Source organism: Somniosus microcephalus, chromosome 5 (genome assembly GCF_052327205.1).
Source record: "Somniosus microcephalus isolate GS21.2 chromosome 5, FLI_Smic_1.0, whole genome shotgun sequence".
Classification (NCBI taxonomy): Eukaryota; Metazoa; Chordata; class Chondrichthyes; order Squaliformes; family Somniosidae; genus Somniosus; species Somniosus microcephalus.
Window position 1 is genome coordinate 170099589 of NC_140991.1, and position 25426 is coordinate 170125014.

Consider the following 25426-nt stretch of genomic DNA (forward strand, 5'->3'; position numbering starts at 1 on the left):
CACAGAGGAGTGGATAGAATGATTTCACGTTGTTTGTTACACTATTACAGAACGGCATGAATACTTACTTAAAATCATCAGCCCTGAAAATTAATTGGGGAGGCAGAATAAGTGCCGCCATGTGCTTGCCCCAGATATCCAGTCTGAGCCTACAAAATGTCCTGGGCTCAGGTGCAAGTTTTGCAATTGTGTGTGAAAACGAGAGGCTCAGGATCATTCCCTGCTCAAGGGACACACTAAGGCAAATGCATACTGACGATTCATAAAATTGGCTAAATTTAACAATCAGAAACCAGACTTTGTTACACGTTTACCAGAGATATTCTCTCTCAAACAAAAGCTCCTTTTACAAAAAGTAATTGACCCACTATAGACTTTCTCACTGTATCCATATATAATATATTTATTTAGCTAATATTGCTGATATTTTATGTTTCAGATTACTACTGAATTGTAAATAAAATTATTCGTTGTTTTAGTCCATCTCTAGTCTGTGTGGTAATAATTTGGTAGCACTGTGGAAGACTACGTTAAATCCAGTAGGGTAACAGCAGTTCGGGACATTGTTAACCCCTCGCTCAGGCATTTCTGCAAGAATCCAGAAGAGAAAAAGTACAATTTCCAGATCATAGAGGGACAGGTTGCTTATGGGAACACAGAGAGAAGATGGTTCTATAAAAGCTCAAAAGAGAAACGTTTCAGTTCATCTTTGGAAAGAAGTTTAAATTTGGTTCATTATTGTCCATTTTGCGTGTTCTCTATAAGCTGGTAGAAATTTGCCGGCCAAAAATCCCGGCACTTACGCCGGGATTCAACCACAGGGAACCTCCACTATTGACCTGCCAAATCTCCCAGGGTCAGGGAGGTTCCCTAGTTTGTCTGCAAAAGGTGGGCGCTCATGCCACTAGGGACACATCGACGGTGCCTACCATGTTTGCGGGCTCAAAGTCTGGCAGAGGTGTGCTGAGCCCCTTAATAAATTCTAAACAAAACTTTTGCACCCAGATCTTCAGGGTTCCAGACCTTGCTCCTGGCCTGGACTCCCAGGTGTGCTCCACATTTGCCCCTGTTGGGACGGTATGTCTGGTCTGACCAGGTGTGCCTCCTCCATATGATGAAAGCCCTGGGCATGGGAACTCTGATATTCAAAGTCAGCTCCCCAACCCTCCTTAACAACAATGGCCTCGTTTAGAGCAGGCAGAGGCTCTGCTCTCATGGGCCGTCCGAGATTTGGACACAAGGCTGGGTCCTAGAATATTCAGGTCCTTGGGGGGAAAAATTTGGTTGCTTTGCGCCTCCCGTTAGCGCCCGAAGAGGGCGCTAACGGGGGGAGGCGCAAAGCAACTAGCGCCCGGGCACGGCGCCGCCAATACCTCCCGCGAGATTAGCGACGGTGGTAACCGTTAGTGCCCTGTGGCGCTGCGCTGCTGTCGATTACATCATCGCTGTGCGCAGCGCCCCGGCCGCGATCTTCGGTAGTGCCCCCTGACTTACTGCCAGATGCTATGTCCGACGGGGTCATGGGGGCCTACCTGCAGCCGGGGCGGCACTATTTAAAGGCAAGGTGCCGGGCAGCCATTTTTGTTGCTTGCCACCTGCCTCCACTGCCGTCCCCGGCCACCTGACCCGCACCCCCCCCGCGGAGTGCCGGCTGCACTCCATGAGCCCGGCACTTCTCTTGACTGCCGGGCTCTTTTGCCAGCACCCTGATCCTCGATGGCCCAGCTGGGCCACAAGTCGCGCTGCGCAAGGCCCCTCCCCTTTAAGAAGGGCAGGAAGGCCTGCAATACCGCGGCATGTAGCGCCGCGATATTCCTTCGCAGCGCCCCAAGAGGGAGGCGGGGCACTTCCAGTAGCACCCCGCTTCCCTCTTGGGGCACTACCACTCAATTTTGGCCGCGGTGGCGCTAATTTTTCCGGGTGCTCAAAGCAGCGCTCCGGCGAAGTTAGCGCCCCAAAGGTGGTGCGACTCAATTTTTCCCCCCTTGTTTCCCTGCTTTTGATTTAATTGGGCTGTGCTCTTTGAGATTTGATAATATGTGGATTTAAATTCTTGTCAAGTCTTTGTTCTGAATAAAAAGAACCTGATAATGACAGTTCATGTGCAAACCTGGATTAAATTTATCCCAAATTAACACAGCAATTTTAGGAATTTGAATGAAAAATTCTGTGGGCCCTGCTGGCCTCTGCACCCGTATTTCTGCTATGTACTTTGAGCGGGTGAGGTACTGTGCTGAGAGTACAAATTTATAAAATTGACTTCATAGCTTGCCCCAATATAAGCTATTGTCTACTTTTGAAACTGTGTAACTTCATGCTGATTGGGACTTATAACAGATTTTTCAGTGAATTGGTGCAGCTTGACTGGGTTTTTTAGATGACTAATAGATACTGTACTTATGATGTAATTAATGTCCATGTAGTTGTTGAATGACGCAATATTACTTTGACCTTTATTGTTGACACACCATGTTATTGCAGTGTTACTCTGCCAGCAGGCAGAGAGTGTGAATGATTTGAGTCATATGTTAAGTTCTGTCCCATGTTTGGATAACAATCAGTATTTTGATTGGGTTCTACAGTTGAACAAATTATTTCCATCTCCTGACTTCACATAAAATGATCAGACGTTCAAGTTTATCCACTTCCCAGCCATTTCATTCACTTGTTCCAGGTGATCTCCCAAGGCATTGCACACGGGGAGTCAAGGCCAACAGCAGGGTTCAGGTCAAGCAGGGTCAGAGGGAAGGGGAATAATTGAATCCAAGTGGAGGAGGAAGAGGGAAAGAGGAGGGTGGGGGCGAGGGGGTTTGTAAGTGAGGGGAGAGAAAGAGAAAGGAGGTTATAGTAAGAGAGTGTTAGGGGGATTAAATACGTGGGGTTACAGGGATAGGGTGGGATATGTGTTGGTGTAGGGGTTACGGGGATCGGGTGGGATATGTGTCGGTGCAGGCTTGATGGGCCGAAATGGCCTCTATCTGCACTGTGGGGTTTCTGTGATTCTGTGATTCTGTGAGCAGAGAAAGGAGAAAGAGGGAGGAAAGGAGATGAAGGGAGAGGGTGAGAAACAGAGAGGATGGAGGGAAAGGGGACTGGGTAGGGGAGGAGGATATAGGAGGGGAAGGGGATAGAGAGATTGAGGGGTAGGGAGGCAGGAACATTCTCTTGGGTGGGGACATCCATATCACAGCTGGAGGATGGTTGCAGAGAGCTGTCATTCCCTTGGCTAGATTCAGAACTCAGCATGGGTGGGGTTGGGTGCAGTTGAGGTACATTCCCACTAGAGGAAAAGATAGGGCAAGTAAAGTCCCTGGATGACGAAAGAGATCGAGATAAAGATGAAGCAGAAAAAGAGGGCATATGACAGATGCCAGGTTGAGAATACATCTGAGAATCAGGCTAAATATAGAAATTTCAGAGGAGAAGTGAAAAAGAACATGAGGGGTAAGAGAGGGTATGAGAATAGAATGGCGGCTAACATAAAAGGTAACCCAAAAGTCTTCTATAGGCATATAAATAGTAAATGGGTAGTGAGAGGAGGGGTGGGGTTGATTAGGGACCAAAAAGGCAACCTACGCATGGAGGCAGAGGGTATGGCTGAGGTGCTAAATGAGTACTTTGCATCTGTCTTCACCAAGGAAGAAGATGCTGCCATAGACATAGTGAAGGAGGAGGTAGAGAAGAGACTGGATGGGATAAGAATTGATAAAGAGGAGGTACTAGAAAGGCTGGCTGGACTTAAAGTGGATAAGTCACCAGGACCAGATGGGATGCATTCTAGGATGCTGAGGGAAGTGAAGGAAGAAATCGCAGAGGTACTGGCCATAATCTTCCAATCCTCCTTAGAAATGAGGGTGGTGCCAGAGGACTGCAGAATTGCAAATGTTACACCCTTGTTCAAAAAAGGGTGTAAAGATAAACCCAGCAACTACAGGCCAGTCAGTTTAACCTCGGTAGTGGGGAACCTTTTAGAAATAATAATCTGGGACAAAATTAACAGTCACTTGGATAGGTGTGGATTAATTAAGGAAAGCCAGCACGGATTTGTTAAAGGCAAATCGTGTTTAACCAACTTGATCGAGTTTTTTGAGGTAACAGAAAGGATTGATGAAGGCAATGCGGTTGACGTGGTGTACATGGATTTCCAAAAGGCGTTCGACAAAGTGCCACATACTGTAATAGGTTTGCCAGCAAAGTTGAAGCCCATGGAATAAAAGGGACAGTGGCAGTATGGATATGAAATTGGCTAAGTGACAGGAAACAGAGAGTAGTGGTGAACGGTTGTTTTTCAGACTGGAGGAAGGTATAAAGTGGTGTTCCCCAGGAGTCCGTTCTAGGACCACTGCTTTTCTTGACATATATTAATGACGTGGACTTGGGTGTACAGGGCACAATTTCAAAATTAGCAAATGGCACAAAACCTGGAAGTATAGTGAACAGTGAGGAGGAGAGTGATAGACTTCAGGAGGACATAGACAGGCTGGTGGAATGGGCGGACACGTGGCAGATGAAATTTAAAGCAGAAAAGTATGAAGTGATATATTTTGGTAGAAAGAATGAAGAGATGAAATATAAACTAAAGGATACAATCCTAAAGGGGATGCATGAACAGAGAGACCTGGGAGTATATGTGCACAAATCATTGAAGGTGGCAGGGCAGGTTGAGAAACTTCATGAATAAAGCTTCATGAATAAAGGTATAGAGTACAAAAGCGTGGAAATTATGATGAACCTGTATAAAACACTAGTTCGGCCTCAACTGGAGTATTGTGTCCAATTCTGGGCACCGCACTTTGGGAAGGATGTGAAGGCCTTAGAGAGGGTGCAGAAAAGATTTGAGAGAATGATTCCAGGGATGAGGGACTTCAGTTACTTGGATAGACTAGAGAAGCTGGGGTTGTTCTCCTTGGAGCAGTGAATATTGAGAAGAGATTTGATGAGGTGTTCAAAATTATGAGGGGTCTGGACAGAGTAGATATAGGGAAACTGTTCCCATTGGCAGAAGGGTCGAGAACCAGAGGACACAGATTTAAGGTGATTGGCAGAATACCCAAAGGCAACATGAGGAAAAACTTTTTTACGCAGCGAGTGGTTAGAATCTGGAATGCAATACCTGAAAGGGTGGTGGAGGCAGACTCAATCGCAGCTTTCAAAAGTGAGTTGGATAAGTACCTGAAGGAAAAAAATTTGCAAGGCTGCAGGGAAAGGGAGGTGGAGTGGGACTAGCTCAAATGCTCTTGCAGAGAGCTGGCATGGATTCGACTGACCGAATTACCTTTCTTTTGTGCTGTAACCATTCTATGATTCTATGGGGGAAAAATTCAGTTGGTAGCGTCACCCATTAGCGCCTTAAGAGGGCGGTAAGTGGGGCGCAAACCAACTAGCGCACGGGCACGGCGATATCTGCGCCTCTCGTGAAATTGACTGGACATTTTGCAGCGGCGCTAAACAATACCGCCCGATCTCCTGCGCACGCAGATCTTGACGTCATTCGAGAGTGCAACGCCCTTGGGGCGCCCCGGACCGGAAATTCAGTGGCGCCCCCCCTCCTTTCCGCCTGGCGCTACCAACGACAGGTTGACTGGAACGCATCCCAGTCGCTGTGGGGATGGGGGGGGCGCTATTTAAAGGGGGCCTCTTCCTGGCTTTTGTGTGGTAGCCATTTTTGCACCACTCGTTCTGAGAGGGAGAGAGAGATTTGGAGAGAGAGAAAGAAAGACTTCTGCATTAAGTCAACGTTGTCTGAGGTAGTTTTGGCTTCTGACCATAACTTTGCAGGTATTTTGCTTTTTGACCTTCATAACTTTGATTGCCCAGATACTATGGGGGCTGCAATGGATGGGAATGTCATCCTTCTCCATCACATTCGGAGGGCACAGAGATGCAGAGAGAGAGTGGCAATCATGGCCAGACGGAAGAGGGCCAACAGGCCTCGGTACAGGAGATCTTACCCTCCCAGGGTTTTTTGCCAACAGTTCTCCTACATTAATATGTCTGAGGAGCAGTTTGCGAAGGCTGCAATTCAGCAAGGAGGTGGTCACTGAGCTCTGCCACCTGCTTCAGCCAGATCTGCAGCCCCAACTGAGGAGCAGGACGTCTCTGTCAGTGGCAGTGAAGATAACAGTGGCTCTCAACTTTTATGCCACCGGCTCATTTCAATCAGCTACTGGGGACATCGCCTGCACCATGGGGAACCCGCTATCATCGCAAAGCCCGTTGCACGTTCTTGCTGCTTGTCCGGGGTCATGGGGAAAGAGATGTACTCTCGTCTCCTATTAAAGACGGCATTTGTTACCTGACGGATGCAGCAATGCACCACGAACTGGGAGATGTGGCTTTGCGAGTGCCGCAAGAGAATGCCGAGGATTTCCGCAACCAAAAGGGCTTCTATTCCTTAAACGTCCAGTTGGTCTGTGACCACAGACAGCTGATACTCGCTGTCAATGCCTGTTATCCTGGCAGCAGCCACGATGCCGTCATCCTGCGCCAGACTTCTGTGGCAGACCTTTTCCAGGCACTGCATCACCCAGGAGGTTGGCTTCTCGGGGACAAGGGATATCCTCTGTGCACCTGGCTGATGACACCGCTCCGTTCGCCCAGCACTCCTGCTGAGCTGCGATACAGCGAGAGCCATCAAGCTACCAGGAACATCGTTGAGCACACAATCAGCGTGCTCAAGCAACGGTTCCGCTGTCTGGACCATTCTGGAGGAGCCCTACAGTACTCGCCTGAGCGAGTCTCCCACTTCGTTGTTGTGTGCTGCATGCTGCATAACCTTGCAATCCTCAGGACCCAGCCAATGCCACCAGGCCTTGGAGCACTACCAGAGGAGGAGGAGGAGGAGGGAGATGAGGAGGATGATCATCAGCAGCACCAAGGCGGGAGGGAGGCACAAAGTGGAAGGGCCATCCGTCAAAGGCTCATAGCAAGTCACTTCTAGGCCCCCTCTGAGGGAATGGCATCTGCCATTCAAACAACCTGAATGAAAGCATCCCGCAACCCCTAAGACGGTCAAGGCAACAATGAATGCAAAGACCAAACGTGTACATTTTGAATACAGACACTTCTTTATTTCACAAACTGTGTCTCATTTCTGCATGACAAAGAAATAGAAAGAAACACAAAAAAAAGCAGTCATTCACATAACTGGTTCTCACAACTTGGAGACAATGTCCAAAACAGTAACAAAAATTTGACCACGAACCTCGGCCTTCAATAAAACAATGAAAAACATTTTGTCACACCTCCTACTTTCTGCCCTTCGAGGGTGATCTGCTTCCCTTGCGAAATTCCCCCCTTCCCACCCTGCAGCTCCTCCGTAATGGGACCCCAGTGGCTGGAGCAAGGCTGGGGGAAGGCTGCTGAGTGTCAGAAACTGAGACTGCAGATGCCCTTGAGGGACGGCTTGGACCAGCTCTGGGCCTGGAGGGCCCGGCTGCTGACTGCACCAACTCTGCATGGGCGGCAGCAGTCTGTCCTACAGGTGGTGGCAACTGCAGTGGAGAAGTGTCAGTGGTGGCTGCAGGAATGCTGTCATCTTGAGATAGGACAGCAACTCCCTGCTCGACCGACACACTGGCACTCCCACGGGGCAGCACTTCAGCATCCGGAGCAATCTGAGTGAGCACAGATTGCTGGCCTGCTGCGGCGCGGTGAGTGCCCCGGAGAAATCTGCCCAATCCAGCGAGGGTGGCAGCAGTCAGTGCTCGCTTGGCCTCAATCTGCGTCTGCATGAAACCAGCCACTGACTGCATTGCAACACTTCGCTGTAGCACAGGCAGCTGCCACGCAAATGCTAAGTGCTCCACACTCCTTGCCAGTGATTCAATGGATTCGGGCAACCTTGCCACTGCAGCCATGAACTCAGTGTGCCTTCGCTCCGCCTGGGCGTTCATTTCAGCGAGGACCCGCTCCTCGTCTGCGTCCAGTCCAGCAGGACTCGAGGCCATACTCTCCCTCCGGGGAGAAGGTCCCCGAGCTTCCCTACCCCCATCGCATTGCTGCAGCCCGCGACGGGACCAATCACCCGGCTTGCCACAATCCTGTGGACGCGCTCCTCAAGATCGCTGAGGGGTTGAAGCTGAGGCTGCCCTCCACCGGTCCGTTGTTGCTTTCTCCTATTATGAGACAGCTTGGCCTGGAAGAAAAAGGACTGCGTCTGAGTAAATATACAGCCATGGTCTTGCCTGATGTGCCTCCCATAGTTGAATAGCCCTTACTGTATGCAGCCATGGTCTTGCCTGATGTGCCTCCCATAGTTGAATAGCCCTTACTATATGCAGCCATGGTCTTGCCTGATATGCCTCCCATCGTTGAATAGCCCTTACTGTATGCAGCCATGATCTTGCCTGATGTGCATCCCATAGTTGAATAGCCCTTACTGTATGCAAAGTGTGGAATGTGCGTGTGTGTTTGATGAAAGGGCCATAGGTGTTGGATGAGTGTTGGGCATTGGGGCTTTCAAGACCCTCTGGCCATAAAGTGAGGTTGAGATGGAGGGATGAAGAGGTTTTGAAAAAAAGACACTCACCCTGACGACCCGAGTGAGGTCGTTGAACTTTTTCCTACATTGCACATGGGTCCTAGGCACCATGCTGCTTGAGGAAACGCTTTGAGTCACCTCCCTCCACACTCTTCTGTACTCGCGTGGCAAAGGCCCCCTGCCACTCTCTGGGTACAGAATGGATCTTCTGCGCTCCACCCCGTGAACCAGAGCCTCCAAAGCCCGCTCGCAGAAGCGCTGTGCTCGCTCCCTGGCCCTTTCCATAGTGTCTGGCTGCTAGATTTAGCCACAGGTCTGCCCAGGCCGAAATTCAAGGCTCCAGTGAGCAGGGTGTGGCTGCAGAGCAAGATCGACCCTCCCCTTTAAGAACTGACCGGCGCCAGTGTGTCTGTGTTCAATTGCTAACTGACAGCACCTGCGCTACGCCCGCCCTCTGAGGCAGCGCCTCGCTCCTCGGCCTTAGCGCCTTAAGAGAGTTGTGTAGCGCCTGATTTAGCGCTCCAATCACCTCCAGGGGCGATAAAAGCCAAGTTTGCTGTCGGATGCGATAATTAGCGTCAGGCGCTAAACTTTGCGCACCGCCAATAATGGCGCCCCATATGGGGCGATACCGAATTTTTCCCCCTATGATTCTAATGCTGTGACCCACACAGCAATTTTAATATATAATAGATTTCCTACTTTAGGTCTGTTACAGAGTACTGACAAACAGGGAAATAATCTATTCGTCAAACGCACTAGATTGGAGCTATTATGATCAACCATATGACCTGCAGGTTAATCTCTAAACAGTATTAACAGTAACTATAATTTTCCAGCAAAAATAATGCCTGTATTGCTGTCCCTTTATGTCCTTTGTTACGATATAATTGAAGAAAATCTTCTCTTTCTAATGTAAAACCATCATGGTGGACTCCACATCCATAGCAGACTTCATAGCCCTGAGAAATATCTTGTAAGTTATATTTTTGTTGTAAAATAGCTGTTGCGTTGGAGTGAGAGAATTCATTCTTGGATGAATACATGAAGCCCTTCTGCATTACTCTCTCAGATTATGATGTTATCAAAAACCTACGATTGAGTTACAGCTTTACAGACCTTCCTATCTGAGATTTAGTTCATTAATAGCCAGATCACACATGAACATACGTTATGCACAGATCACACCTTTCAACTTTTTAAACTGTCCCATAGAGAAGACAAATTTTTTGCAACAAATGCCATGCAAATTCATCAGGGAATAAAGCTGCTGCTGCTGAAGCTCATTGTCAAGTGATGAGAGAAAGAATGAAATAATGATTGAATAAAATTCCTCAGCTGTTCCAAGGGTACTCCTGCTGTAACTTCAGTGGGAGCCCACTGGAATGGCTGCAAATTTAGCCAGGGCCCAGGTAAATCGGGTCCAGGCTGCAGGACGAAGTTTCCAGGATGGCCTAGTGGGGGCAGAGTAACTAAATGCCTCTACAAGGTCATCGTTGTGGAGGGAGCGGTGTTATTCTACATCAGCAGTTCCTATGCCCTGGCATCATCAGCTTGGAGGCTGGTACACCATGAGCAGAGATGTGCTGGTTTAATGAAGAGCAGACATATGACTCAACCAGGAGGATCCAGGCCAGAGAAGCAATTTGGACCTCCAAAGACTTCCACCAGGGAATTTTTTTTTCAATGACTTGTTATTTGGGAGCCAATATTCCTGTGTTTCCAAGGGGCCACAACAGCTCTCCTGAACTTAGATTTTCTGGAAACCTGGGGCAGGTGGGCACCCAAGATGTGTCCACCAGCCTCACGCTAATTAGGTGCCCTCCCCCAACCCCACATTCTCCAGTAGGGTCGGTGTTAGAGGACTAAATGCTGGGACCACAGCAATGTTCCCTGTAAGCTGTGCGGCCCGCCTCCAGGGAACCCGCACAACCGGCTTGCCGACTTTTCAATACAAAAACCATGCATGCGCGGTATTTTGAATGGTCCGTGCAGCCTCTTAAAGGGGCCGCGCAGCGCCAAACAAAATTAGAGGGAACATTGGACCACGGCCTATAGAATTTCAGGGACACGCCTTCTGATATACTTTATAAATAAACACATATAGATTGAACCTGGCACCATCATTGGAAACTACTATTTTAGAAAAAAAGCAATCAATAGAAAAAATATTGGCTGGTAAATGCAGAATACACCCAGATCTGGATCTCTTTAGCTTAACTATGGTGCAAGAGTGCCTTCGCGCTGTTTTTTTTAAAGAGGCAATTCACATGTAACTAATTTATGCCGGTTTTCCACTGAAACATCAGTACGTGTGAATTTCCTTGATTTTAGCGCATCTTCAAAAAGAAGATGATCTTGTGGAGGCAGATGGCATGGCTGAGGTATTAAATGAGCACTTTGCATCACTAAAGAAGTGGATGCTGCCAATATTACCATAAAGGAGAAGGCAGTAGAGAAATTGGGTAGGATAAACATAGATAAGGAGGAGGTACTTAAAAGGTTTACCGTCCTCAAAGTATGAAAGTCACCCGGTCTGGATGGGATTCATCCTCAGTTGCTGAGGGAAATAAAGGTGGAAATTGCAGAGGTTCTGGCCACAATCTTCCAATCCTCCTTAGGAGTGGTGCCAGAGGACTGAAGGATTGCAAATGTTACACCCCAGTTCAAAAAAGGGGAGAGGGATAAACCTGTCAATTACAGGCCAGTTAGCCTAACGTTGGTGGTGGGGAAACTTTTAGAGACATTAATCTGGGACTAAATTAATTGGCACTTGGAAAAATATGGGTTAATAAATGAAAGCCAGCATGGATTTGTTAAAGGCAAATCATGTTTGACTAACTTGATTGAGCTCTTTGATGAAGTAATGGAGAGAGCGGATAAGGGTAGTGCGGTTGATGTTGCGTATATGGACTTTTGAAAAAGCGTTTGATAAAGTACCAGATGATAGACTTGTTAGAAAAATTGGAGCCCATGGGATTAAAGGGCAGTGGCTGCCTGGATACAAAATTACCAGGGAGTAGTGGTGAAGAGTTATTTTTCAGACTGGAGGGAAGTGTGCAGTGGTGTCCCCCCAGGGGTCAGTGTTAGGACCACTGCTCTTTTTGATATATATTAATGACCTGGACTTGGGTATACAGGGCATAATTTGTAGATGACACGATATTCGGAAATGTAGTAAACAGTGAAGAGGATAGTAACAGACTTCAGGAGGACATAGATAGACTGGTGAAATGGGCTGACACATGACAGATGAAATTTAACACAGAAAAGTGTGAAATGATTCATTTTGGTAGGAAGAATGAGGAGAGGCAATATAAACTAAATGGTACAATGTTAAAGATGGAGCAGGACGGAGAGATCTGGGGATATATGTACACAAGTCTTTGAAGGTGGCAGGACAAGTTGAGAAGGCTGTTAAAAAGGCATATGGATCCTTGGCTTTAAAATAGAGGCATAGAGAACAAAAGCAAGGAAAATATACTAAACCTTTATAAAACACTGGTTAGGCCCCAGCTGGAGTATTATAGCCAATTCTGTGCACCACACTTTAGGAAGGATGTCAAGGCCTTAGAGGGGGTGCAGAGGAGATTTACTGGAATGGTACCAGGGATGAAAGACTTCATGGAGAGACTAGCAAAACTGGGGTTGTTCTCCTTAAAGCAGAGACGTTTAAGGGGAGATTTGATAGAGGTGGTCAAAATCTTGAATGGTTTTGATGGAGCAAATAAGGAGAAACTGTTTCCAGTTGCAGAAGGGTTGGTAACTAGAGGACACAGATTTGAAGTAATTGGCAAAAGAACCAGAGGCAACATGTAGAAAAATAATTTTTTACGCAACGAGTTATCATTATTTGGAATGCACTGCACTGGTGGAAGCAGATTCAAATAATAAATTTCAAAAGAGAATTGAACAAATACATGAAGAGGAAAGATTTGCAGGGCTATGAGGAACTAACATGGGAGTGGGACTAATTGGATAGCTTTCAAAGAGCTGGCACAGACACGATGAGCCAAATGGCCTCCATCTGTGCTGTATCATTCTATGCTTCTGAGATTTCTCTGCCGAATCCCTTTGCTACTCAGTGAGGTAGCTTTGTCCCTCATTAAAAAGACCAGCTTTCATGTGAGTTTCCTGCACTTAACGCCAGTAATGAGCTGTCGTAGATTTACTCCCAAATATTTAGGTGCAGCACGGCCTGAAGTCACCTGATATCAATGTGAATGAGATTTCTGGAGTTTGATGGCAATTTTCTTTTGAATTTTCCTTACTGAGACCTGCTTGATAACTAAAGCGCTGTCAGCCTCTGTGCATTGGAAATTTTAGACATCTTGATGACAATATTATTGTTTGAAATTGTGCTTTAGTATTTCAGACACCACCATACACTAACCATTACAAGCAGGTGTGTGAGATATTTATATAAAAGATTATGGGGTCAATTTTCCTGGGGGCTCTGCATCTGTGTGCTGGACAGCCCTTGAAATGCCTGAATCTGATGGGCTGGGAAACTCAAGGCTATTTAACTAGGGAAAAGACATAGGGGGAGAAATTCGGTTGATAGCGCCACCGATTAACGCCTAAAGAGGCCGAGAAGTGGGGCGCTAGCCAATTTCCGGGCGGGCGCAAGGCGCCTAGCGCCTCGCCCCATATTGAGCATATATTTAGCGCTGGCGCTAAATCTTAGCGCCCGCTCATGGGCGCAGGCTGATTATGACGTCATTTGAGTGTGCAACGCCTTTTGGGTGCCCCGGACCAGAAATTCAGTGGCGCCCCCCTCCGTAGCGCCTGGCGCTAATAGTGACAGCTTACCTGGGCCTTACCAAGTCGCTCTCGGGCTGGAGGAGCGTTATTTAAAGGGGACTGGTGTGGTTTAAAAGTGGCAGCCATTTTTGGATCACAACTTCCTCGAGAGCTACAAAGAGTTGCTGAGCTGCACACTAAGAGCCATTTGACCACTGAGCCAGCGCAGGCAGACGATCTTCAGCCTTCTGACCATCACCTTGCTGTTGGTGAGCCTTGACAACGGGGAACCTTCCTGTGGGCACTTATTATGGGGGCTGCATTGGAGGGGAACGTCCTGCTGCTGAATCATCTGGAAAGGGCACTGAGATGCAGGGAGAGGGGGGCGGGCATGGCCAGATGGAGGAGGGCCAACAGACGTCGCCACAGCAGACCTTATGCTGGCAGGGTTATCAGACAGCAGTTTTCCTACATGAACATGCCGGAGGAGCAGTGTGTCAGAAGGCTGCGATTTAGAAAGGAGGTGGTGACTGAGCTGTGCCAGCTGCTTCAGCCAGATCTGCAGCCTCAGATAAGGTGCAGGACATCTCTGTCGGCGGCTGAGAAGATGGCTGCTGGCCTGAACTTCTATGCGAGCGGCTCTTCTCTGGCTGCGCGTCAGAGGCTGATCAGAAGTAGCTTCTAGGCCCCTCTCACGGAATGCTTGCTGCCATTCCAAGAACAGGAATGGAACCGGTCTGATACCCCCAAGCCTGTGAAGGGCAAGATGCATGTAAATAGCAAGCATGGCCATTGTAAATGAAGAAAGTGTTTCATTACACAAAATGTGGTTCCTTCAAACATGAGAAAGCTATGGCAACAGATAGCAAAACTAATACACTGACACATAACTGCCTCTCACACCCGGGAGACTGTCCAAAATATAAATCACATTCCGACCATCTTCCTTGGCCTTGATTCCACTGCGCCAACCAAAGCATCCAATGCCCCATCAGTGAGGCGTTCCGCCCTCTGCCTCACCCTTTCCATGTCTTGCTAGGCTGGTGCGCCACAGGTAGGCTCCCACCGCTTTGAAGGCCTACAAGGCAGTGAGTGTGTCTGGTGATGCCAATTGACCTGCCCCTTTAAGAGCTGGCCGGCGCCACTGTGTCTCAGGGAAAGTGATTATTGACAGCACCCTCGCTGCGCCCCACCGCCACGAAATTGGGTTGCGCCGCCGGGTTAGCGCCTTAAGAGTAGCGTGCAGCGCCTGATTTAGCGCTGCAATCACCTTTAGGGGCGCTGCAACCCAATATCGCGCTAGGTGGTGCTAAATTGCGCCTGGCGCTAAACTTTGTGTATCGCCAGGACTAGCGCCCCAAACGCAGCTACAGGTAGACTATCCTTTATCCGAAAACCTCGGGACCAGCCGAGTTTCGGATAAAGGAGAATTTCGGATTTCGGAAGGTGGGTCGGCGGGGGTCCGCGGGGGGGTCGGCGGGGGGTCGTGCGCACGACTTACGCTGACGCTCAGCGTAAGTCAGTCGGGGTCGGCGGGGGTCGGGGCCGGCGGGGTCCGCGGGGGGGTCGGCGGTTGTCGGGGCTGGCGGGGTCGGCGGTTGTCGGGGCCCGCGGGGGGGTCGGCGGTTGTCGGGGCTGGCGGGGTCGGCGGTTGTCGGGGCCCGCGGGGGGGTCGGCGGTTGTCGGGGCCGGCGGGGTCCGCGGGGGGGTCCGCGGGGGGGTCGTGCGCACGACTTACCCTTTATCCGAACTTCCGAAACCGGAACCCTCTAAAAACCGAAGGTTTTTTCGTTCGTACGCACGACTTACGCTGAACGAAAAAACCTTCGGTTTTTAGAGGGTTTCGGTTTTCGGAAGTCCGGATAAAGGGTAGTCTACCTGTATACCGAATTTCTAGGCCATAGAGTTATGAGTCTTGGGCCCCTTTTTCCTGACCTTTGTGCCTGGGGAATAGGTAATTACTGGGGGCAAAAGTCAAGAAAATTGGCCAAATTACTTTTTGTGAATTGAGATGATTTAGAAATAAATGTTGCATTTTAAACTCTGAATTTAATTCCGTTCCCAGAGGCTACCATGTAAGAGTTATTGTAGTTATCTCCAATATGGAGGAATACAGCATTGTAAAATATCATCTCCTGGTTACTGTTAACCAAACCATTGTACTGTATTTTAGGTGTGGTCCCTCTTCATGCTCATTCTCCATTGGCAGCAGTGGGGGAAAGATTATCACCGACCGTCAGAGCTTCAAACAAGCTGCCACGCCATAGACCACTTAATCGAACGCACTCTGCGCCACTCCCACAAAGCACACAGGCTCTGGCACAGCTAGTTGTTCAACAGCAACACCAACAGTTCCTGGAAAAGCAGAAGCAGCACCAGCAACAGATACAGTTGAACAAGGTCAGAGCTTGCTTTGTGTCAATTTGTTAGTGGTGATTGACATTTAAAATGTGCATAATTTGTTTTTGTTTATGGAAAACCACTGAACACAGCCTTCTTTACCCAAACATGAACTCATTTAAATTAAAGTGCATCTGAACCTGGCAGTTTGCATCGAAAAATAGTCCATATTTAATATGTTAGAGACTAACCCACCTGCTAGCTGTTGAGGCAACTGTGGTTCTCCCTCATTTGTTCAACCATCACATACGGCAGGATGTAGGATGGGTAGATGGTCTACATACTATTTTATCTAAAGGTTGAACATCAATCAAATAATAAGGCAAGTCAGATCAAAGGGCTAACATTGCTCTGTTTTGAGCATGGAAGTGGCAACTACAGTTTCTTTAAAACAGGTATCGGTGAAAGCAACAATTTCCTACAATTAAACATTGGAAAGATCAAGGTCATTGTCCTCATACCACCCGCCCCCAACAAACTCTGTTATCTCGCTACGGATTCCATCCCCCATCCCGGCCACTATCACAGGCAGAACCAGACTGTTTGCAATCTTACAGTCTTGTTTAACCCCAAGCTGAGCTTCCATCCCCATATCCTCGCCATCACAAAGATTGACTACTTCCAGTTCTGAAACATTGTCTATCTCTGCTGAAATCTTCATCCATGCCTTTGTCACCTCCAGACTTTACTATTGCAATGCTCTCCTGGCCGGCCTCCCATCCTCTACGCTCCATAAACTTCAGCTCATCTAAATCTCTACTGCCCGTATCCTAATCTGCCCCAAGTCCTGCTCACCTATCACCCCTGTGCTTGCTGATCTACAGTACATTAGCTCCCAGTTCACCAACATCAGAAATTTGAAATTCCCATACATGTGTTCAAATGCCTTCATGGCTTTAGTCCTCCCTACCTCTATAACCTCCTCCAGCCCTACAATGCTCCAAGAACTCCGACTCTGGCCTGTTACAAATGCCCCACTCACTTCGCCTACCATTGGCAGTTGTCTTCAGCCATCTAGGCTCAAAGATTGAACTCCCTCCCCTAAACCTGTCCACTTCTCTCGCCTCCTTTAAGACACTCCTTCAAACCTATCTTTTGACCAACTTTTTAGTCAACCCTCCTAATATGTCTTTCTTGGGCTTGGTAACAGTCTTTGTCGGATTATGCTTCTGTTGAGCATTATGGGATGTTTTCCTGCATTAATTCACTATATAAATGCAAGTTGTTGTTGTTGTTATATTGCCACTCATCACAGGCTAGGCATTGAACATGGGATCTCTCTGGCCCGTACGGCTCAGTTAATCACTGAATAAACTCACCGAGGCATTTGGAGAGCTTTAAATACTGTTACATACATGAAACTGTTATCATTTTTTTCGGTCACCCCTTGTTATTGTTCTTACTCATGAACTATTGATTTGCACGCCAGCCTTTTGAGTTGCTGCTTGTTTGCACTACTACAAGATTTTTGAAGATGTGTGGAGGTACTCATTGATACCAATATAAAAAAGTTATTCCCTGCATGCCACTTTCCCAGGCCCTGTTTTCTTGGGCCAGAGAGTAGGATATGCCTCCCACCTGCTGAGACAGACAGGTACTACTTTCTTTGATGTGCATTCTACTAAGACTCATGCAGTCGTTCAGTGACTCCGTTGCATTCCTTCTCTCTCTCTGAAACTACTGTGGCTTAGAGAACCCTGTAAGTTACGTCTATTTTAATTTCCTGAATTGAACCAGTTGTACGTGAAAAATGGAAATTGGTGCAGGCTTATACAGTAAACTTCACTCTTGTGTGCAAAAGCATTGCGTTATCTGGGAGCTTATTAGCTTTCATTTGAATGAATGCTATAAATAAAGTGACAGGGTCAAGTTTTATATCTTCTTCCTTAATTATTTGCATTACCAGTATTATATCACTGTGGGACTCAGAAACATCTACAATGATAACCAAGTCATTTTTTTTTTTTTAAATATATTATTTTAAGGAGACTTCAATAAGGCTATGTGGTATATTGTGTTAAGAATAATTGTCTCTTTTACCTCAGCATTCTTGGTTAAGTTCCAGGCTAGATTGATGGACTAAAAGTCTACTTTCTTTTAGCTGATTTTTATTGTGTGTTTGTCACTGGCAGCACACCCAAACTGAACAGCAAACAAAAAATATAAACATAGCAGTGCATTGCATTTAGAGGCAGGGAGAATCACCAAAATGGATGGTTTTCTTTCCTGCCTCCAGAGGCAGCAACCCAAAATAAACTCCAGAGCACTGCACGATTGGAGGTAGAAGCAGCCAAAAACATGGCCACCAGCAGACAGGCTAGTTGAAACAGTCAGGAGCAAATGTTTATCTTCATTGCCTGGGCAGTAATCTGGTTTGCCAACTCATTGTACAACTCACTTCATTTTCTTTGCATTTATTTCAATGGAATGAAAGCCCGGCAGTTCCTACAGCAGGCAAGTGATCTGCTCGGATTACCTGCCCAGGCTGTGAAGATGACAATTTACCCCTCAAACTCCTGGCTACCTTTGGCAGCAAAAAGGTTTTTCCACCAGTGGCCATATCTAGGCAATCTTCTACAATGCTGGGTAGATGACAGTGTCACAACTGTACTCAAACAGCTTAGCTAGGAGAGCAGCTAGCTCTGGTGCGCAAGTCTTCAGCACTACAGCCAGGATATTTTCGGGTTTCACATACGTTTTTGTGCACAGTGCACTCAGCCTCTTCTTAATGCCATGTGGAGTGAACTAAGTTAGCTGGACACTGACAGTAATGAAGATGGAGACGGTCAAGTATAATCATCCATTTAGAACTTTTTATTGTAGATGCTTGAAAATACTTCAGTCTTGTCTTTAGCACGTGCTGTGATCTGCCATGATTGGGGATGTTCTTGCAGCCTCCTCCTTGGCTAGTTGTCTGGTTATCAATCCAACATGCTCAACTGGATGTGATAGGGCTGCAAAGTTTTGCTCCAGTCTGTTGGTAATGGGACTCCTTAGCTCTGTCTGTAGCCTGCTGTTTTTGGTGTTTAGCATGCAGGTAACCCTGTGTTATAGCTTCACTAGGTACCTCAATCTAAGGTATGCCTGGTGCTGCTTCTGGTACACCTTTCCACACTCCACGTTAAATCAGGATTGGTCTCCAGGCTTGATGGTGATGGATGAGTGAGAGATTGCCAGGCGATGAGGTTACAGATTATGGTGGTGTACAGTTCTGCTGCTGCTGATAACCCACTGCACATCATAGATGCCCAGTTTTGGGCTGCTAGATTTATCCTTAATATGTCCCATTTAGCACAGTGGTAGTGCCACGTTAAACAATGGAGGGTGTTCGCACAGTAGAGATGAGACTTTAATCCGATCCTGTCTCATTATATCCTATCCTGCCTATACTGTCCAAAATGTGGCACCAGTAGTAACTCAGAGATTTAATCCACCAACTAGCTGCTGAAATTGTGACTGCAGGATCTCCAACCTGCTCTTACCTCTGTCATTGCATGCCACTTGAATTTTGACCACTGGCTGATCCCTCTCTCTTATTAGAAATTTGTTTAGCTACTGCATGATGTTTCTCACCCTGGCACCAGGGAGGCAATAGACCATGGAAAACTCATAATCACAGATGCATAGCATGTTATCTGTGCCAAATATAAACAGAAAATGCTAGAAATACTCAGCAGGTCAGGCAGCATCTGTAGAGAGAGAAACAGAGTTAACGTTTCAGGTCGATGACCCTTCGTCAGAACTGTTATCTGTGCCTCTGATTATTGAATCCCTTAGTACAACTATCTTTGTCTTCATCTTTGCCAGTTTTCACTCCATCCCTTGGATAGCCACTTTCACCACCGTGCCACAGAATGTGAAGCACTTTGAGATGTTCTGATAATATGATAAGGCTGCTATATAAATGCAAATTATATCTTTCTTTGTCAAATCCATGACAGAAGGGATTGAAGATAGGATATAGTTCGACAGGTGCCATTAGCCCTGTAGTAGAAAGAAGGAAGAACTTGGATTTATTTAGTGACATTCATATCCTCAGGACGTCCTAAAGCACTTCATAGACATAAAGGTACTTTTGAAGTGTAGGCATTGTTGTAATATAGGCAAATGCAGCAGCCAATTTGCACACAGTAAAGTCCCACAAACAACAGTGAGGTAAATGATCACATAATCTATTTTGGTGACGTTGGTTGAGAGATAAATATTGGCCAGGATACTGGTGAAACTCCCTTTTTTTTCCAAATAGTGCCATGGGATCTTTTACATCCACCTGAAAGGGTAGACAGCCTCAGTTTAACATTTCATGCAAAAGTTGGCACCTCTGACAGTGCAGCACTCCCTCAGGACTGCACTGAAGTGTCAGCCTAGATTACGTGCTCAAGTCTCTGGAGTGGGGTTTGAACCCATGATCATCTGACTCAGAGAACTCCCACGGCACCAAGGCTGACACTTGCCCAAATGGCCGTTCTCCATTTGTGAAACTATAAGACAGATTGTATTAAGTTGCACTCCAAAAGCAAAGTTTTACATGCCAGAAATGCATACTGGGAATTCAGGCATGCTATGCTTCTTGCCTGGAGGACAAGTTGATAGAGCTGTTAAAAAAGCATATGGGATCCGTGGCTTTATAAATAGAGGCATAGAGTACAAAAGAAAGGATATTATGCTAAGCCTTTATAAATCACTGGTTAGGTCTCAGCTAGAGTATTGTGTCCAATTTTGAGCACCACACTTTGAAAAAGGTGCAGAGAGAGTGTAGAGGAGATTTACCAGAATTATACCAGGGACGAGGGACTTCAGTTATGTGGAGAGATGAGAGAATCTGGGATTGTTCACCTAAGAGCAGATAAAGCTAAGGGGAGATTTACTAAAGGTGTACAAAATTATGAAGGGTTTTGATAGAGTAAATAAGGAGAAACTGGTTCCACTGGCAGGAGGGACGGTAGCCAGAGGCGAGATGAGAATTTATTTTTCGCAATGAGTTATGATCTCGATTGCACTACCTGAAAGGGTAGTGGAAGTGGATTCAATTGTAACTTTCAAAAGGGAATTTGATATATACTTAAAAAGGAAATATTTGCAGAGCTGTGAAGAGTGCGGGAGTGGGACTAATTGGATAGCTCTTTCAAAGAGCCGGCACAGGCAAGAATGGCTGCCTTTTTGCTGTATAATTCTACAAGACACAGAAATGTTGTTACAATTTTTAATTTTTTTTAATTAAGAAAGTAACTGTAGCTGAATCATGTTTGAAACTGATGTAAGTTTACATATAAGGGGCAATTTAATGACTTTACACCCATGATTTTAATGGACATAAAGTCCTGTGGGGCCCACTGATCTCCATAAATTCCTGATGCACGTTCCTGGTGGGCAAAGCATTGCCCTGGGAGCACATATTTGTAAAATTTACTATATAGCATTTACATTTACCTTTATGTGTGGAAAAAATGTATAAGATTTTCCATATTTTATGTGGCAGTAAATATGTTGCAATGAAGATGAATTATTGTGACATTTAAATGATTTTAAATGAGGGTCTGCATTTGTTACAGCCACTTTCCAAACCCCATGAGCAGCTCCAACAGCCTGAAAGCCACCCAGAGGAGACAGAGGAAGAACTCTGCCAACAGCAGGCTATACAGGAGGATGAGGGGCCTCCCTGTGGTAGCAACAGGAGCAACAGCAACTGTACCTATGAGAGAGCAATAGCAGAAATTCAGCCAGACATTGTGCAGGTGAAACAGGAGCCCCCAGACAGTGATGATGAAATTCAATATAAGCAGAGCGAACCCGAGGAAAAAAGAGCATTTTTTCACCAGGTAAATAAAGTATTACATTATTTACTACTGTTCAAAAAAAACCCTAGAAAAAGCCAACAGCCTGAGTGACTTCAGTACTTACCAGAGCTATCAGCAGTAGTGACACTTGTGATCAATAAGAGTGACACACATTTCAAACCTATTGAATTATATGGAGCTGTGTTAAGAGTAATCTACCTCAAAATACACCACATTTTTAAACCAAAACGAATTATCATTCCGCGTAGGTGACATTTTACAGAGCTGTGATTCTGGCTATTGCTGAAGTAAGTTCCAAGGTCAGCTGCATTTTGTATTACCTCAGCCCTGAGGCTTTGGAATCGTGTTGAACAGATGCACTGGACAGACAGTAGTGTGTGTTGGTGACGAGTGCAGAATAAGATATGGAAACGATTGTCACTCTAGACCTATAATAATTACATTATGCGGACAACTGAAACATACTGATGTGAAGCAGCTGAATCAGAGTCTTGTACTGGTATGATAAGTATATGGGGCTTATAACATACACTTTAGATTTACAGCAGTGGTTTGAAATGCTGCTGCTGGAAATAATTTCTAGTGCTATTGTTTTCCCAACCCCCTCCAGTTGAACTTGCTAGTTGACTAGAACATTCTTTTCTCAGCTGCTCCAATTTTATCTACACTTGCTCCTGTTCTTCATGTATCTCTCTTCTTCTGGGTCTGCCCAATCCTCATTCTGACTCCTCTGGTTATTTTTTTCCAACTGTCCTTTTTTTGTTCCAGTTCCATTTTGTAGAGCTCCCTGAGGCTAACAATTGGCCTCCTGACCTAATCTGAGCCACTAATGATAATGATTACAGATCTACCTCAGCATAAATGACACCAATTCCCCCATAGGTACACAAAGATTGATACCACAAAAAATGACAGCAAAAAGCAAATAAAACTTTTATGTCAACTATGATGACAAATCATGTCAGATAGTAGTGAAATGCAGAAAATAAAGTGTTTGTTCTGTGGCTAGCACAACTCACACATGCATGCATTTCTCATGAATTACATGCACCGATTCCACTCAATTATTTTTTTTCTGGAAGCTACTACTACTACAGTTGCCAATTCTTCTTGCACGTATTCCTGGAGGTTTGATCACATGATATCTGACCGCATTACATCTGATCACATGATGCCCAATCACATGACACTTGCCCGAAGTTTGCAGATGGTACTGCATTTACCTTCTAAAGGTTGGGTCCCCAGTAGTTGAGTATCTTTCTTCATAGTCTTGTGCCATCAGTTGCTGTATGAGAGGTTCTAAGCAGAAGGAAGTGCACAGGTGCAAACCACAGGCAGGAAGTTCTACTTTCCTCCAAGATTTCTAGCAGCAGTGATGTGAAGCCTTTAGAGCATTTGATTTGAAAGATAGTACATCAGTAAACAATTTTTACATTTTACTGATAGTAATGCCTATGATCTAACATTGAGCCGGAGTCGTTTGAAGGTCAAACAAATTTGTTTGCTTGCGTTTGGTCAAACTATAGTGTTACAATCTATTGAAAGAAAATGCTCGGATCAGATTTCATATGAATTAATTTAAAATGCCCTAACCACTCATGAAGGGCAGTATTATGTACATTATTCTTAGATTTTCAAGTCCTCCTATTTCCATTGGGACTCATGCATTCATCCTAGCGCTGGGATAGGAAAGATCTTGCTGTCGGCATGCACATCCCTTGGTTCACAAGGCTGGTGACATCAGTATGTTCAGGTCAGCATGAGGCGTCAGCAAATTTTGTGAAAGAAACGGCTTTTTGTTCTTTTCCCAGCATCCACAGCAGCGGAGAAACCACTCTATCCCTGTGGTTGAATGCTGTACATGCGCATTTGAGTGCTGCTTAAACTGACAGGACCAAGAGAACAGTGCTAGACTACCCTTTCCCCTCTACCTGGTGGGTCAATAACATTAGCCAGCTATTGTATTTAATTACAAACAGAAAGCAGCTATCGTTTCAAATATAGTTCTCTATTTTGTACTGTCTGGAGAGCTTTTTCCAGCAATATTGGCCCAGAAGTTCGGGTCGGAGGCTTCCCGCGGGTGCAAGTCCCCGACCTGCACTTACCGGCCGTTGTGCTGTGGGCCCATGTGGGATTCCGATCCTGGGCCTCCTCCAACAGCCGGCGCGCAGTGCTTGCGTATCCCAGGGGTACAGTTAGTTCGATGCGTCCCCTGGGATCACGTGGGCCATGGAGAGCCAATGGTAGCAGGGAATGCTTCATTCATAAATTTGACAGGAAGAACCTATAAATACTATAAGCCCCAAAACATCACTAAACCTTCAAATAATTTTTTTTTTTAAATCACATTTTTAAAATAAACTATAAATTACATGAAATAACTATTTTAAACAATAATTTAAATTTTTGAAAAAAATAATTTTATTTTCTAGCGGGGCAAAAATAAACTTACCTTTCTTTAAAGTATTTAAAAATAATAATCCTGTGGATAAAATGTTTTAATTTTAATTAATTCGCCACTTACCTTGTAAAAAGCAGGCCTTGCGACTGTTTTTTACATGTCTAACTCCTGGAGACTTACCTTCCCGGGAAAACCTGCAAAAAAACCATAAGTTCGATGCGCACGTGCTGCCTCTCCTGCGCACGCGTTCCACCTCTTAATCCCTTCTTTCAGGGGAACTGAAGTGCCGGTTTCCCACGCATGTGCAGTGCATGCACGAAACCGGCACTTCCATTGGGCTTACGGGTGAGTACCCCATGTGTACTCTCCCGTGGAGACCTGAATTTCTGGGCCATTTAATGAATGGGCTGGTTAACAGAATAATTACTCAAAGTGCTGAAGATACCCGATGTATCCGGCTTTACTGATTTCTGGTGAGTCTGGTAACCTTACAGAAAATATCACTGACATGAAAAAAAGCAAATATGCATTATTTTTTGGTTTAAAAGCATAACCTTGTGTTATAACTTATTTGCAGCTGGAGAAGGCTGCAGAGTCAGCGAAGGGTGAGGCTGCTAAGCCACTTGTAAATGAGGGCAAGCATTTTGAATTCATGCATTGAAGCACAGAGAGACATTGTTGTAGGAGAGTAGAACTTGGTGTGGGATAGGATGTGGGCATCAGAGTTTGGGATAAATTGTGGTTTACCTTGGACGGAACTCTGGGCTGGCAAGCAAAACATTGGAGACATCAAGCCTGGAGACGACAAAGGAATGAGTGAGTTTCAGCGGTAATTGGGAGGAAGAGCGGTGCAGGTAGTGTTGCAGAGGTGGAAATAGTCATTCATGGTAATGGATAGGCTATGCAGCTTGAAACTTAGCTCAACTCAGGATCATATAGGGCACCAAGGTTGTGCACTGTTGGGTTCATTTATGTAGGGGCATGGAATTAGGAGCTTGAATGCAGAGTTTTCGAATGGGATGGCATTGGTCTTGCTGGGGGGAAAATTCGGTTGGCTTGCGCCTCCCATTAGCACCCTAAGAGGGCACTAATGGGGCGCAAAGCAACTAGCACCCGGGCGCAGCGATGTTTGTGCCACTCGCAAAATTGACTAGAGTTTCTGCGGCGGCACAAAGGTTTACCGCCCTGATCTGCTGCACCCGCAGATCGTGACGTCAGTCGAGCGTGCAACACCCTGTTGATGCCCCAGACCGGATGTTGAGTGGCGCCCCCTCCTTTCTGCCTGGTGCAAGCAACGAAAGGGAGACTGGAACGTTTCCCAGTCGGTGAGGGGTTTGGGGGGGGCGCTATTTAAAGGCAGCCTCTTCCTGGCTTTTCCTGTGGTAGACATTTTTGCACCACTCATTCTGACAGAGAGAGAGATTCAAGGCTCCAATGAGCAGGGTGTGGCTGGAGAGCAAGATCGACCCTCGCCTTTAAGAACTGGCCGGCGCCAGTGTGTCTGTCTTCCATCGCTAACTGACATCACCTGCGCTGCGCCTGCGCTCTGAGTTAGCATCTCACTCCTCGGCGTTAGCGCCTTAAGAGAAGTGTGCAGCGCCT

General features: G+C 46.3%; 1 protein-coding gene across 2 annotated transcripts in view; it reads left to right on the forward strand.

Moving 5' to 3' along the window:
- The window catches only part of LOC147117434 (histone deacetylase 9), a 1471293-nt gene that overhangs the window by 1021658 nt on the left and 424209 nt on the right, over positions 1-25426 (forward strand). For both annotated transcript variants that reach the window (XM_085988432.1, XM_085988433.1), the window contains 2 exons: positions 15399-15625; positions 21178-21444. In XM_085988432.1, the coding sequence (XP_085844558.1) occupies positions 15399-15625; positions 21178-21444 (494 nt within the window). The remainder of the gene's footprint in view (positions 1-15398; positions 15626-21177; positions 21445-25426) is intronic.